Source organism: Gorilla gorilla, chromosome 6, assembly GCF_029281585.2.
Source record: "Gorilla gorilla gorilla isolate KB3781 chromosome 6, NHGRI_mGorGor1-v2.1_pri, whole genome shotgun sequence".
NCBI classification, from domain to species: Eukaryota; Metazoa; Chordata; class Mammalia; order Primates; family Hominidae; genus Gorilla; species Gorilla gorilla.
Genome location: NC_073230.2, coordinates 96,725,934 through 96,742,329, shown reverse-complemented (window position 1 = coordinate 96,742,329; position 16,396 = coordinate 96,725,934). Strand labels below are relative to the sequence as shown.

The following is a 16,396-nucleotide window of genomic DNA, read 5'->3' as shown; positions in this document are numbered from 1 at the left end:
TAAATAAATAAATAGTATTACCATGGAATGACAGCTAGTAAATGTAGAAGGAACAATGAAATTAGGAAATCACCCTTTATTAAACACTGTAGTGTTAAATCACCCTTTATTAAACACTATTCAGGCAATAGTTCGCAACAGATGCTAAAACTAGTGTGAAAAGGTTTGTTAAGAAAGTATATTTACATAGTCTCAAAGTAAATCCCCAGAAAATCTTCTTTAATTACCAGGGAAAAGCAGTAACTTTACAGTGGAGAAACCTTGCAGATACCACCTTAACCAAGTGATCAGAATTACTATTACCAGAAATGGAATAGACATCATACAGTTCCTAATGTGAAGGGCACAATGCCACTTTTGTAGTGTTTTTGTCAAATGAATATTCAGAGTCTACTCTTGGGGAAATATCAGACCAAAACAAATTGAGAACACTACATCTATCAAAATAAAAAATAGTGACAGCAAGTACTGGAGAGGATGAAAAGAAACTGTCTCATAGATTGCTGGTAGCAATGTGAAATGGGAGGGCAATAGCCAAAAACTGGAATGTTCTTTGACAGGGGAATGGATGGACAAAATGTGGTACATCCATACAATGAAATATTACTCAGCAATTAAAAAGAAAGAAACTATTTATGCCTACAACCACTTGTATGCTATATAATGCTCTTAAAATGACAAAATTATAGTAATAGAGAACAGATCAGTGGTTGACAGGGGTTAGGGTTAGGGAGAGAGTTTGACTACAGAGGAGTTTCTTTGTGGTGAGAAAACAGTACTCTGATGGTAGTGGTGGTTACATGAACCTATCTATACATGTGATCAAATTTTGTAGGACTACACACCAAGAAAACTAATGATCAAATTTTATAGGACTACACACCAAGAAAACTAATGTGAAAACTAATGAAATCTGAATAAGCCCTATAGTTTAGTATTGTACTAATACCATTTTCCTGGTTTTGATAATATACTATGGTAATGCAAGATGGTATCATTGGGAAAAGCTGGCTAACAGATACATGGGAACTTTAGCTTTAATTAATTCAAAATAAAGTTTTTTAAAATTGAGGAATGTACAACAAAATAGCCTGTAGTCTTCAAAAATTCAAGGTCATGAAAGACAAAGAAAGACTTGGAAATATCACTTTTTTTCTTTTTGCTGTGAAGTACATTTCACAAAATTTGAATAGGCTCTGTATATCACATAATAGTATTGTAGTAATGTTAACTCCACTTTTGCTAATTGTAGTTATGTAAAAGAATGTTCTTGTTTTAAGGAAATACACTCTGGTATTTAGAGGTAAAGGAGCATTTGTCTGCAGCATATCCTCATACATTTTGGAAAGGAAAAATAAGAAAATTTTTTAAAAAAGAAAATTTTAGTATGTGTGTTCCATTCATTCTTCTTTAGATTTCTTGGTTGTTAATTTTATTGCCTTTACATTGCTCTTCACTTGATTTTTACCTTCCTTTGTTACAGGGTGTTGAATATCAAGCAGCTATGGAATGCCTCCAGAAAGCAGATAGAAGGAGTTTGTTATCTGAAATTCAGGCACTGCATGCACAAATGAATGGTAGGAAAATTACTCTGAAAAGAGAACAGGAGAGTGAGAAACCAAGCCAAGGTATGTTGTATGACAAGCTCATATGGTTACACAAACAGGTGAAAAGATTTCACTTTGTTTTCTTTCTTATTAAGTTAAAACATATTTTCTCGGTCACATTTTCTTCTCATAATGTTAAGGATACAATCTATATTAATTACTCTAGGGGTTAGAGGATTGTCTAATTGGTTTTAAACAGCTACATTGACTTTAAAATAAACTGCCATTCCCCTGATAAGGTTAAGCCCATTGGGTTCATTCTTTTTCTTTATTTTAGAGCTGTATGTTAAGAAAACAGTCTTTCCAATCATAAAACAGAAAATACTCTTTAGAGGAAAATCCACAATGCATGTAACTAATTATTTTTTAATCCTTTTTTAAAAAAATTGTGAGCCATAACATACAGAAAATTACAAATAGCAAATATGCAGTATGACACATTTTTAAATGAGTATCTATGGAAACATCACCCATGTGAATATAGCCAGTATCCCAAAAGCCCCTTCTCCCAAGCACATGCTCCTCTGAGTAACTTAGAGGTAATCATTGTTCTGATTTTTCTTTAGTTTTACTATCTATTTATATATTCCTAAAACATTTAAGTTTCAAGTTTTTTTGTTTTTGAACTTTATCAATCTGTATGTATTTTTTATCTTGTTTCTTTCACCTCTCTGTAACATTCTTCCAACATTCTTCCAAGTTACTGCATTTTTCAAGTTACTGCATTCTTTCAAATTAGTAGTAGAACAATTCTTCCAAGTTACTGCATTTATCTCTAGTTCATTCATTCTTGTTACTCTATAACTCTATGACCCTGTGTAGGGCCAGGCACGGTAGCTTACACCTGTAATCCCAGCACTTTGGGAGGCTGACGTGGGTGGATAACGAGGTCAGAAGTTCAAGATGAGCCTAGCCAAAATGGTGAAACCCAGTCTCTACTAAAAATACAAAAATTAGCCAGGCGTGGTGGCGGGTGCCTGTAAGGCCAGCCACTCGGGAGACTGAAGCAGAGAATTGCTTGAACCGAGAAGGTGGAGGTTGCAGTGAGCTGAAATCACACCACTGCCCTCCAGCCTGGGCGACAGAGCAAGACTCCATCTCAAAAAAAAAATAAAGAAGAATTTCCTGTATAGATACTCCAAAATTAATATATCCATTCTATTAATATGATTGAGCATTTGGGTTGTTTCTACTTTTTAGCTGTTTAGCTATCAATGTTATTATAAACATTGTTGTAGAGTGTTTCTGCTACATATGTGCATGCATCTTCTGAGTATATGACTAAGAGCAGAATTGCTGGGTCATGGAATGCCTATCTTAGATAAGGTCAAATGATTTTCCTACATAGTCATATTAGTTTATACACTTAGTAGCAGTATATGAGAGTTATGTTGCTTCACATCTTTGCCAACAGTTGGTATAGTCAGACTTCTGTTGCCAATCTGATGGGTGTGCAGTGGATTCTTATTGTGGTTTTAATTGGCTGTTCTCTAGTTCCTGAAGGGTTTAGTCCTTTTTCATATGGTAATTGGCTAGTTGGATTTTTATTTTTGTGATATGCTTGTTTAGGTACTTTTTCATAACAGTATCTGGTCTTTTAAATTGAGCTACAGATGGAAATCATTAGAAAGTAAAGTGAAATCTAATTTTCATCATGTCCACTGAGGACACATACCTGTGTGTTCAGTAATTTTGTGTCATGTACTGGTAGAAACATGTATCCTTTGGAAAATTTTGAAAGTCACAGCATGGTCTCACATTGGTCATTAAAAAGCTGAAGCAGGCCGGGCCCTGTGGTTCACGCCTGTAATCCCAGCACTTTGGGAGGCCGAGGTGGGAGGATCACGAGGTCAGGAGTACGAGACCATCCTGGCCAACATGGTGAAACCCCATCTCTACTAAAAATACAAAAATTAGCTTGGCATGATGCTCAATGCCTGTAATCCCAGCTACTCGGGAGGCTGAGGCAGGAGAATCGTCTGAACTTAGGAGGCAGAGGTTGCAGTGAGTTGGGATCGTGCCATTGTACTCCAGCTTGGACGACAGGGCAAGACTCTGTCTCAAAAAAAAAAAAAAAAAAAAAACACACAAAGCTGAAGCATTCTTACCACTGAGTTTAAGAAGGAAAAAAAAAACCAAAGCAGGTTAAAATTAATTCAGAAAAGAGAGTCATAATGAGATAAACATATCACTTTAAATGTAGGCGTAATTGAAGATGCCTTTTAGAGATAGATTAATATTGTTTTACTTAGGTTAAATAGAACACCATTGAAAGCTTAATGTCACAGATTCACATTTATGTAAATCCTTAACCTCTAAAGTTTTTAGAAGCCTAAATTAAACATGATTGATTATCATCTAAAGCTAATGTTATTTCTGTCTCCTAACGTCAGTAATATGAATTGTAATGTGAATTGTTGAACTTTGATAGTATTTTTTAAGTTAAAAATGTTTTTCTTATTAGAGTAGTATAGTATTACATATTTATGGTAGAATACAGAAAAGAATAGAGTGAAAATCATCCCTTGAGTCACCTAAATCCTAAAATAATGACTACCTAACACCTGGGTAAATATGTCTCCAGACCTTTTCAATGTGCATGTGTACATAAGCTTGTATTTTTCATAAAAAAGGAATCCTGATACATATTTTATAACATGCTTTTTTTCATTTAACATACTGAGGCATTTAAAATTTTCAGTTTGTTTTTATTGTAGCAAACATGTAGTAAGGGTTTGGTTGGCTTTCAGTGGATAAAAGGACAGTATCCAAAGGGGGGTTTGAATTTCCCACTTCTGGGAACAGAGTCCTATTAAAGTTCCAGGGGACTATCTGCAGTGGGGTGCTGAACAAAAGATATCAGCAGTGCTCATCATTGTAGTAACTTGGGTAACTCCTCCAAGTACTTTGTGTGACTATCAGAAATCTTTGGAATTTTTTAATGTACATTCTTGAAATTCTGAATGTACAAATATGAGTTCCATTTAAAGTTTTTTTTTAAATTTTAAGTCTTGCATCCATTAATGTATTCTCTTAAACTTTTATCCTTATATATTTATAGCTCTGAAATCTTGGCCACTAGCACTATGAGGAAAACATGCCTGAGATTTATTTTTATACATTACCAACCCTTTTTGTTTGTTTTTTTGAGACAGGGTCTCACTGTCACTGAGGCTGGAGTACAGTGGCATGGTCTCAGCTCATTGCAACCTCCACCTCCCGGGCTCAAGCAATCCCCCCCCCTCAGCCTCCTGAGTCGATGGGACTACAGGCACATGCCAGCACGCCCAGCTAATTTTTGTGTTTTTAGTAGAGACAGAGTTTCACCATGTTGCCCAGGCTGGTCTTGAACTCCTGGCCTTAAGCAGTCCTCCCTCCCACCTCAGCCTCCCAAAGTGCTGGGATTACAGGTGTGAGCCACCATGCCTGGACTGCATTACCAATTCTTGGGACTATAATTTTTCATGTTTCCTTTGAAGTAATCTCCTTAACTACAAATCAGTTCTTATCAACAAATATTTATAAACCAAATATGAGTTGCTTGATTATGTTTCAAATATTAATCATGTTCTGTGTAGAACTCTTGGAATATAATATACAGCAGAAGCAGTCTCAAATGCTGGAGATGCAAGTGGAGCTCAGCAGTATGAAAGACAGAGCAACGGAACTGCAGGAGCAGCTGAGTTCTGAGAAAATGGTGGTTGCTGAACTGAAGAGTGAGCTTGCACAAACTAAATTGGAACTAGAAACAACACTCAAGGCACAGCATAAACACCTAAAAGAATTGGAGGCTTTCAGGTGTGCCAGGCTTCCTTATTATAAACATGTAACAAGGAATGGGAGTAATTTTGTCATAAACACTGTGCAAATATAGAAAAATGTAACATGCATGATATTTAAATAGCATGCAACTGTTTTTTTTAGGAAAAACTATAATAGAAAAAACTCTAAATGTTTCCAAATGATGAACTTATGATCGTGATTATAGCATATTCTCTACTGTGACTTCAGTTCTGTGTGAGACTTGTATGAAATATAATTTTGACTTTGACCTTTATTTTACCATCAACCAATTTGAAGTGATATTTATGAACACAGTAGAATTCATGATTGAGTGAGCTAAAATATGCAAAATATTTGAAGAGACAATGCTTGTTAAAAGAATATATTTCTTGGTATAAATACTGAGATATTCTGTTGCCAAAGACACATTACAACTAGTCATTTTTATATTGAACATTAGCTTCACACACAAATAGATATGGTGATTCCCATGTTCAGTAAAAGACAAAAATTTTATTTACTTTTTATTTGTTTATTTTATTTTATTTTTATTTAATTGTTTTGAGATGGAATCTCGCTCTGTCGCCCAGACTGGAGTGCAGTGGCATGATATCGGCTCACTGCAACCTTCACCACCCGGGTTCAAGTGATTCTCCTGCCTCAGCCTTCTGAGTAGCTGGGATTATAGGCACCCGCCACCATGCCCGGCTAATTTTTGTATTTTCAATAGAGACGGAGTTTCACCATGTTGACCATGCTGGTCTCGAACTCCTGACCTCAGGTGACCCATCCACCACGGCCTCCCAAAGTGCCGGGATTACAGGTGTGAGCCACCATGCCCAGCCAAAATTTTTATTAATACTATTTTGTAACAATAAATTGCATAGTTGTTTGCATTGATAATTAATAACTAATAGTTGTACTACTAGAAACAGTTAATTTGAAGCCAGGTGTGGTGACTAATGCCTGTAATCCCAGCACTTTGGGAGGCCAAGGCAGGTGGATCACCTGAGGTCAGGAGTTCAAGACCAGCCTGGCCAACATGGTGAAACCCCATCTCTACTAAAAATACAAAAAATTAGCCGGGCATGCTGGCATTCACCTGTAATCCCAGCTACTTGGGAGGGTGAGGCAGGAGAATCACTTGAACCCGGGAGGCGGAGGTTACAGTGAGCCAGGATCGCGCTATTGCACTCCATCCTGGGTGACAAGAGGGAAACTCCGTCTCAAACAAAAAGAAAAAAGAGGGCCAGGCGCGGTGGCTTACGCCTGTAATCCGAGCACTTTGGGAGGCCGAGACAGGCGGATCATGAGGTCAGGAGATTGAAACCATCCTGGCCAAAATGGTGAAACTCCATCTCTACTGAAAATACAAAAATTAGCTGGGCGTGGTTGCGGGCACCTGTAGTCCCAGCTACTCGGGAGGCTGAGGCAGGAGAATTGCTTTAACCTGAGAGGTGGAGGTTGCAATGAGCCGAGATGGCTCTACTGCACTCCAGCCTGGCGACAGAGCGAGACTCCGTCTCGAAACAAAACAACAAAAAAAGAAAGAGTTAATTTGAAATGAACCCCAGTCAAGAATCTTTAATAGTTTATATTTTCCTCTTAGCTAGTTTATTATATGCCTCAACTTATCAGTGGAAGCTGTTTTTCTCTCTCTCATTATATGCTTCATCAACATAGCTTTATGGAAGTTCATTTGTCTTTCTGACTTAGGTTGGAAGTTAAAGATAAGACAGATGAAGTACATTTGCTTAATGACACATTAGCAAGTGAACAGAAAAAATCAAGAGAGCTCCAGTGGGCTTTGGAGAAAGAGAAAGCCAAGTTGGGACGCAGTGAAGAACGGGATAAAGAAGAACTTGAGGTACTGTTATCTTTGTCTTTAAATGTCTGGAAAATCCAGAATGATAGAAGAGGGTCTTAAGGCTTTCCTCCATCTAAAATGTCAACCTTAGACTTCTTAATAAGATATGGTAAGTTGTTCACTGTGCATTGAATACTACATAAACCGTATTGTGAGGAAATGCTAATGGAGTGGTGATTGGTTTTTTTTGTTAGTTTGTTTGTTTTGTTTTGCTACATCCAAAGATGCATATAGACTGCTCTGCCGCAACATGTTTTGGGCATGTGAATTGGTACCACAGATAAATATGGCAATCCTGTCAGTTTAATACAGAGGTAGTTTTGGTTCCTGTTTTCTCCTAGGGAAGAGGAACAGGGATACTTTTCTGGAGCCCTCACTGCTTAAGAACATTTAAAGTGAACATTGGCCCCTTTCAGAGAGACACACCCCTGCTTTGCAAGCACCCAGCTCAAGGCAGGCTGCTTTGAGTATCTGCTTTTAATAGAGGTGGAGTATACATGAAGTATCTGCTTTTAATAGAAGTGTTGTTGTCTCACTGGCTCAGAGCTCTTCTAGCCACGTAATCCTAATTCTCACTAACTCTGTGCTGAAAAACAATGTGTTGCTGGCATTTTTGCCCGATTTTTTATTTTTAATGTCCACTGTGTTAGCCTCCAGGCAAAGAGAACTCTCTGCCCGGCAGGGACATGTTATCTCCCTAGGTACCAATTATAGTTTTTTAACCATTAAAAGTTTATGTATATTTTGAGTTATTTGCCCCTAACCTTGCTTTCCTTATAAGCCCTATTATTTTTAGCATGTGATACTGCAAAACACAAGGTTTTTCAGGAACTCCTATCACATTATATCAGGAACATTTATTTTTTAAACAAATTTATTAATGTGCGCAGGAATCTTATCAAAACGTAAGATCTCCAGGAACAGTTATATTTTTAGAGGTTGTTATTCTTATAAGAAATGTACCCTGCTTCATATTACTTAGTGAGATTAAGATTTTTTGAGAAAAGTATTATCTTACCCTTCTTTTATTTATATTTCATGATTATGCACTAACTACTGAACATTTAAGTTAATAAACTAAATAATCAGTTCTATTTTCTAATAAAGATACTACCAACATAGTATTAATAAAGCCATGGTTGTATACTTCTGAAGTTTTTTGTTTTTTTTTTTGTTTTTGTTTTTTTTTTTTTGAGTCAAAGTCTCGCTCTGTTGCTCACGCTGGAAGGCAGTGGTGCAATCTAGGCTCACTGCAACCTCCACCTCCCGGGTTCAAGCAATTCGCCTGCCTCAGCCTCCCAAGTAGCTGGGACTACAGGCACGTGCCATTGCACCCAGCTAATTTTTTTGTATTTTTAGTAGAGACAGGGTTTCACCATGTTGGCCAGGCTGGGCTTGAACTCTTGACCTCAGGTGATCTGCCCGCCTCGGCCTCCCAAAGTGCTGGGATTACAGGCGTGAGCCACCACGCCCGGCCAAGTATTTTTAATAATATTAACAAGTTCTTAAATTTGATTTTCTCGTACCAGGATCTGAAGTTTTCACTTGAGAGTCAGAAACAAAGGAATCTTCAGCTAAATCTACTTTTGGAACAACAGAAACAACTACTGAATGAATCCCAGCAAAAAATAGAATCACAGAGAATGCTATATGATGCCCAGTTGTCAGAAGAACAAGGTCGAAACTTAGAGCTTCAAGTACTTCTTGAATCTGAGAAAGTTCGAATTCGGGAAATGAGTAGTACCCTAGATAGGGAGCGGGAATTGCACGCACAGCTGCAGAGTAGTGATGGTACTGGACAGTCTCGGCCACCCTTGCCCTCAGAGGACCTACTGAAAGAGCTGCAGAAACAGCTAGAGGAAAAACACAGTCGCATAGTAGAATTGTTAAATGAGACTGAAAAATATAAACTGGATTCTTTGCAAACACGACAGCAAATGGAAAAAGATAGGCAGGTTCATAGGAAAACACTGCAGACAGAACAAGAGGCCAACACTGAGGGACAGAAAAAAATGCATGAGCTCCAGTCCAAAGTGGAAGATCTTCAGCGCCAGCTGGAAGAGAAAAGACAACAAGTTTATAAGTTAGACCTTGAAGGACAGCGACTACAAGGAATCATGCAGGAATTCCAGAAGCAAGAACTAGAACGAGAAGAGAAACGAGAAAGTAGAAGAATTCTGTATCAGAACCTTAATGAGGTAAACTGACAGTTTCTTTTTAGATATTTTTAAGGAAAGTAATGCAGCCCTTTGATCATTAAATTTTGATATTGGATTAAATTACTTAAATAGCTGTATGTAAATCACTTAAAAATGAAATCTATAGAAGTTTATTGGATATAAACAATAATTGTGTTCCCTTAAGATAGACTGTGATATGCTGTTCACTTATAATTATTGTTTTCTTATTCTGTCCAAAATTGCCAGCCAACCACGTGGAGCTTAACCAGTGATCGAACTAGAAATTGGGTTCTTCAACAGAAAATAGAAGGAGAAACAAAAGAATCAAACTACGCTAAATTGATTGAAATGAATGGAGGAGGAACCGGCTGTAATCATGAGTTAGAAATGATCAGACAAAAGCTTCAATGTGTAGCTTCAAAACTACAGGTTCTACCCCAGAAAGCCTCTGAGAGGTTAGACTTTTCTGCCTGATCTTTGGGAAAGTAGTATTCTTAGGCTGGGAAGACCCCATGCCTCTTGGACAGCTAGCCAAGGGTGGGGAATTGAAATTTTAAGGTAATACATGTTTACATTAGGAGGTGATATTCTTTAACAGAACTCAAATGTCTGAAAACAACTATCTAACACTTTGACCCAGGGAAGAAAGCATGGGATATAAGGGAGAAGTGATAGGTGAAGTAGAACGTCGCCTGCTCTGTAATGTTTGTAGTAGTAAACACCCCCAATTGAGAAGGTATGTTTTGACTTTTTGTCTTTTTCTTGAAGACTACAGTTTGAAACAGCAGATGATGAAGATTTCATTTGGGTTCAGGAAAATATTGATGAAATTATTTTACAACTACAGAAATTAACTGGCCAGCAAGGTGAAGAGGTAATACTTTTTAAAAGTTATTTCTAAAGCATTGAGAGCAAAGATTTAATAGAAACTGGATAATTTGAAACTTGCAGCATATTCTTTATACTCTTTATAGAGTTTTATTTGTATCTTTTTATTTATTTTAAATATGAATAATAATGCTTGCTTTCCCCCAAGAGAAGATAATGAAAGCTTGGGGGGGGAATTAGCTTTCATTATTGTCATTGAATAATTACGTTGACCTTTTACTGTATGGAGACAAGCTTCCTGAAAGAGTGATCTGGCTTCTATCCTCTCTACTCCATGAAACACCCTTAGACTCCTACAGTGTCTAAACAATTGACTAATCTGGTGAATCTTTTCAGTTTATCTCTTGACTTCTTTGTAGCATTTGATACTTTTGACCTGTTTTATTTTCTTAAAACCCTCTCTTTCCTTGCCTGTCATGTCAGTATTCTAGCATTTCTTCTGCTTCTTTCATCAGTTGCCTTTATGATTCCTCTTCCTACCCTCTTCCTTCTTTTCTCTAACCTATAACTATGAAAGCTCACACAGTCCGACACCCTGAGCTCTCACTAGACTTATTTATTAAACAAATACTTACATTGAACACTTATTCTGTGCCAGATAGGTTCTGGAGATACAGTGAACAAATCTGACTAAAACCTCACCCTTATGGAACTTATAATGGACTGTGGTTCTAGTCTAGACTTCTGTCCTGTGTTCCAGGTTTATATTTTCAATTAGTTACTAAACATTTTTCCTTGGGGAAATGTACCCCATTAGTGACCCCTTAGGAACCTCACAGGCACATTCCAGACTGAACACCATCTTCCCTTTCTACTTCCTGCTCCAGACCCTCATTTCTAGTCATGATATTGCCCAGTTTAGAAAGCTGAAAGTCACCATAGACCACTTTCCTTCACCCTTATCTGCACATCTAGACAGTCACTAAATCCTGTCCCTCTTACCTTCTAAATACCTCTCCCACACACCCTTTACTTTCTGTCCCTTAGTCGTTGCCTCCATTCAGGCTTTCAGCATTTCTTACCTGGCTGTTGAAACAACTTCCTGATAGGTCTACCTGACTCGAAGATTATATCTTCCCTAATTTCCCCTGCTTTGTACATTACTACCAAAGGAATTTTCCCAACACATAAATTTTGTGTCATATTTTTGCATCAAGCCTTTCATGACTCTCCATTGCCTACATTTAGGTCTGTTATTCATAAAGTGAAGCAATCTAGACTTACCAGGCAACCTACAACACCCCGAAAACAATACACACTCGCTCAAGCCTTTGTGCCTTTTGCTTAATATGCCCTTCCTTATCTTTTCTGCCTGGTAAATATCTACCTATTACTGAAGACTCAACTCAAGCACCAATTCATGAATTCTGTTGCTCTCGGTGCCTATTCACACTTTATATGCATTATTCACATCAATTTGTGCTTAAGTGACCTTACACCATTTTATTTTTCCAGCCCAGCTTGGTGTCCCCAAGTACTTCTTGTGGCTCATTGACTGAAAGACTACTGAGACAAAATGCTGAGCTGACAGGGCATATCAGTCAACTGACTGAAGAGAAGAATGACTTAAGGAACATGGTTATGAAGCTGGAAGAGCAGATCAGGTGGTATCGACAGACAGGAGCTGGTAGAGATAATGTATGTCCATTTTTAGCATCTCCATATATGAGAATTAGTGCATGCTTATCATTTCTGCTGTCTAGTTCAAGTTTTAATCCTGTTAATGTAAAACTATCACACACCTGATTCTTAGGATCTGTAGAAAATTTTATAGGGATGACAATAATAATATTAATATTATTACTAAGTTATAATAATTACTGTTATTTATTGGAAACCATCTCTGTACTCGACTCTGGGTTGTATACATACAGAATCTCTAATCCACATCCAGCTTATACCTGAGAAAACTGAATTGAAGTCGTAGTCAAACCAAGATACTTGTATCTCCAAAGCCAGATACTTTGCTACCTAGGGACCAACAACAGATACACGAGATGTTCAAATGTGAATCCTGACTGTTCTCTTCATTTAATTATTAGTTATTGTGTTGATGACTCAATTAAAAGGTTCTGTTAAATTACGTCTTTCAGTCTGAAATTACTCTGAGAATTTACTTAAAATTTTTCCATTTAAAAACATATAAAATTGCTAGTTTCCATAATCACCCAGTATAAAGATAGAAAAGACCTGTAAGACAACTGTGTGGTTAAATACATGATAACACATTTACGTGCCTTTTATAGAAATCCACTTATTATGTACATACTGGCTTGTTTTTTTCCCACTTCTCCAGTACACTATTTCAGGCACAGGCTCAAAATTTGAACCCAAATGGTCTGTTAGGTCTCTTGACTTTTTTAGTTCAAAGCTCTGCTAATCTGCTAAACCTTCCCTGTGGCCAGGGTTTCTCAAGGACTTTTAGTTGTAAAACTAATGTACTTAGCAAAGGACCATGTACTTAAGAGTTAGTGTATATGCGTAATGTCAATTGAGATTGGCTTTGAACTTTGTCTGCGTGGGGTTAGAAAGTTGAGACTGCATCATCATGCAGATATCTTTTTAATATGTTTAGCTCAGACTTTTCTTCAGAGACTTGTTCTTAAAAATCATGTAAGTAGGCTGTGGTCTTTGCAGTCTTCCAGGTTTTCATTGAATGGTGGTGCCAACATTGAAGCCATCATTGCCTCTGAAAAAGAAGTATGGAACAGAGAAAAATTGACTCTCCAGAAATCTTTGAAAAGGGCAGAGGCTGAAGTATACAAACTGAAAGCTGAACTAAGAAATGACTCTTTACTTCAAACTCTGAGCCCTGATTCTGAACATGTCACTTTAAAGGTAGGAGACATCTCCCATCTAAACATCACAGCTGGTTCTATGTTTTTGCCTTCTTTCATCTCTCCCTGACCTTAAATAAACAGTCTAAAGAAATTTAGGGCCTGGCGCAGTGGTTCACGCTTATAGTCCCAGCACTTTGGGAGGCCGAGATGGGCAGATCACGAGGTCAGGAAATCAAGACCATCCTGGCTAACACGGTGAAACCCCGTCTCTACTAAAAATACAAAAACAAAAAAAAATTAGCTGGGCGTGGTGGCGGGTGCCTGTAGTCCCAGCTACTGTCCCAGGCAGGAGAATCGCTTGAACCCAGGAAGCGGAGGTTGCAGTGAGCCGAGATCGCGCCACTGCACTCCAGCCTGGGCCACAGAGTGAGACTCCGTCTCAAAAAAAAAAAAAAAAATGTAGATAGTATTCAGGTTTTGTCTCTAGGTCTTTTTATTCAGTCTTTGTCATGAATGCAGGTCACAGAGGTTTCTGGAAAGGCATGCCCAGGACTGGGACCAGATTAACCTTTATTAATGGTCACAGTGGCAGCCTGGGCTCATGGTTCCACTTTCCCTGGTTTCATCCCTAATAGACCAAAAGAATGATATCTTTTCAACTCCTAACAAAAGCTCTACTATTGTCAATGTAAGAACATCATACTCTGTAAAATGGTAAGCCCTCTGAAAAGCCTCTCCAGTGACTAATAATGAATGTTGTTAAAACTACCTTAATCAGTCAACATAAAATTCAAAACAAAAAGAAAAACTTTTGGAACATTTATTCCAGTTTATGACTCTGAAGGGATAGAAAACATTAACATTTAAAAAGTTAGATTAGGCCAGGCACTGGTGGCTCACACCTGTAATCCCAGCACTTCGGGAGGCCAAGGTGGGTGGATCACTGAGGTCAGGAGTTCGAGATCAGCCTGGCCAACATGGTGAAATCCCATCTCTACTAGAAATACAAAAATTAGCCAGGCATGGTGGTGGGCGCCTGTAATCCCAGCTACTTGGAAGTCTGAGGCAGGAGAATTGCTTGAATCTGGGAGACGGAGGTTGCAGTGAGCCGAGATCACGCCACTAAACTCCAGTATGGGTGACAGAGTGAGACTCCGTCTCATAAATAAATAAATAAATAGATTAGTGACCCTAGTAAAAATAGCTCTGTACAATTAAAAAAAAAATTGGGATGACAAAAATATTTGCAATTAATATGATTAATGAGAGCTAAAACCTAAAAGAAACAAGAAGCCTAACTATAATATTAGTATTCAGACTCCATTGACTAATAGAGGCAAAAGTGTAAAGGTTAATTTATCTGAAATTTCAACTTTGCTGATAAAGTAGAAAACAGTTGATAGGAACCTGCCGTTTTACTATTACTACTACTACTACTACTACTACTACTACTACTACTACTACCACCACCACCACTACTTGTTAAAATCTAGGTTATTTTCCCCTAGAGAGCAGGGTGAATGTTTTCTTAATGTCTTTACATTCTTCTCTTCCTTAAATATAGAGAATTTATGGTAAATACTTGAGGGCAGAAAGTTTTCGAAAGGCTCTCATTTACCAGAAGAAATACCTGCTGCTGTTACTGGGTGGGTTCCAGGAATGTGAAGATGCCACCTTGGCCCTGCTTGCCCGGATGGGGGGGCAGCCAGCTTTCACGGATCTAGAGGTGATCACCAATCGCCCAAAGGGCTTCACCAGGTTTCGGTCGGCCGTCAGAGTATCCATTGCAATTTCCAGGTAAAGACTTGAAGGAAAATGCATTTTACTAGTAGACTCTCTAAAAGGATTAGTTATTTTTAATTCTCCCTCTATTCTCTGCTGGTTATACTCTATATTTATATAGTAGGAGGTATGTGCCATCACTGAAGCATGTCTGCTTTTTTTTTCTAGGTTTTCATTCATTTAGCAGGAATACTGGCAGGGTATGTGTAGACTATGAAAAGGGCCTTCCTAGGTCCAGGCAGCTGGTGACTCAGAGCTGGCCTATCCAATCACGGCTGCCTTTTAGAAAACAATCTGGGCCAGGCGTGGTGCCTCATGCCTGTAATCCCAGCACTTTGGGAGGCCAAGGCAGGCGAATCACAAGGTCAGGAGATAGAGACCAGCCTGGCCAACATGGTGAAACCCTATCTCTACTTAAAAAACAAAAAATTAGCTGGGCGTAGTGGCAGGCACCTGTAGTCCCAGCTACTTGGGAGTCTGAGGCAGGAGAATCACTTGAACCTGGGCGGCGGAGGTTGCAGTGAGCCGAGATCGGCGCCACTACACTCCAGCCATGTGACAGAGTGAGACTCTGTCAAAAAAAAAAAAAAAAAAAAAAAAAAGGCCGGGCATGGTGGCTCACACCTGTAATCCCAGCACTTTGGGAGGCTGAGGCCGGCAGATCATGAGGTCAGGAGATCGAGACCATCCTGGCTATGCTGAAACCCCATCTCTGCTAAAAGTGTACAAAAAAATTAGCCAGGCGTGGTGGCGGGTGCCTGTAGTCCCAGCTACTTGGGAGGCTGAGGCAGGACAATGGCATGAACCTGGGAGGTGGAGCTTGCAGTGAGCTGAGATCGTGCCACTGCACTCCAGCCTGGGTGACAGAGCAAGACTCTGTCTCAAAAAAAAAAAAAAAAAAAATCTGAATAAGCCCATGAACAAGCTCACACATGTAAATAAATAAAAGATTATAAAATTTAAAAATGTAGTTGACAAATTACTTCTTAGGCTGGCATACATTCATTTTCTTCATTGCTAAGATAACCCACTTTTGGTGCCCAGCTATGGAAGGTCGTTTCCTAACTGCATTCAAGTCAGAGGTTAGCCTTTAGGGCATTGGATTTTTGCTTTTTGCTAGTGCTTTTATTGTTCTTTCTCTAGTAATTCCAAGCAAAGAACTCTGGTATTCATTCTGTCTGTGATTGACATGGAGCCAAGACTCAGACTACTTTGAGGACCTGGCCCACTACAGTCTTCTGACCTGGTTATATGCATACAAACACCAAGGCTTCTCCATGCATCCCCCTCCCTTTTAGGAGGCAGACAGAATCTTAAAGGAATTTTGCTTTTTAAAGTTATTTCTATCAGGTCACATCTGATGCTGCTTTTTTTATTTATTTATTTTTATTATTATTTTTTTTTGAGACAGAGTCTTGCTCTGTCGCCCAGGCTGGAGTGCAGTGGTGCTATCTCAGCTCACTGCAAGCTCCGCCTCCCGGGTTCATGCCATTCTCCTGCCTCAGCCTC

The 16,396-nt window shown here is 38.6% G+C and overlaps 2 protein-coding genes across 10 annotated transcripts in view; one reads left to right on the top strand and one right to left on the bottom strand.

Annotated features, from left to right (window-relative positions):
• CYP51A1 (cytochrome P450 family 51 subfamily A member 1) overlaps positions 1-16,396 on the bottom strand; it is a 49,565-nt gene that overhangs the window by 2,687 nt on the left and 30,482 nt on the right. Inside the window, exon 10 of one of the 2 annotated variants that reach the window (XM_019031107.4) lies at positions 14,718-14,909. The exons of the other annotated variant lie outside the window; for it this stretch is intronic. Within the exon in view, the coding sequence (XP_018886652.2) occupies positions 14,878-14,909 (32 nt within the window). The 3' untranslated portion in view covers positions 14,718-14,877. Of the gene's footprint in view, positions 1-14,717; positions 14,910-16,396 lie in introns of those variants that run through there. 2 annotated transcript variants of the gene reach the window in all.
• The window catches only part of AKAP9 (A-kinase anchoring protein 9), a 167,237-nt gene that overhangs the window by 144,496 nt on the left and 6,345 nt on the right, over positions 1-16,396 (top strand). For all 8 annotated transcript variants that reach the window (XM_019031100.4, XM_019031099.4, XM_019031098.4 and 5 more), the window contains 9 exons: positions 1,484-1,628; positions 5,186-5,405; positions 7,107-7,257; positions 8,787-9,455; positions 9,684-9,892; positions 10,206-10,311; positions 11,781-11,963; positions 12,963-13,163; positions 14,670-14,902. In XM_019031100.4, coding sequence (XP_018886645.1) covers positions 1,484-1,628; positions 5,186-5,405; positions 7,107-7,257; positions 8,787-9,455; positions 9,684-9,892; positions 10,206-10,311; positions 11,781-11,963; positions 12,963-13,163; positions 14,670-14,902 — 2,117 coding nt within the window. The remainder of the gene's footprint in view (positions 1-1,483; positions 1,629-5,185; positions 5,406-7,106; positions 7,258-8,786; positions 9,456-9,683; positions 9,893-10,205; positions 10,312-11,780; positions 11,964-12,962; positions 13,164-14,669; positions 14,903-16,396) is intronic.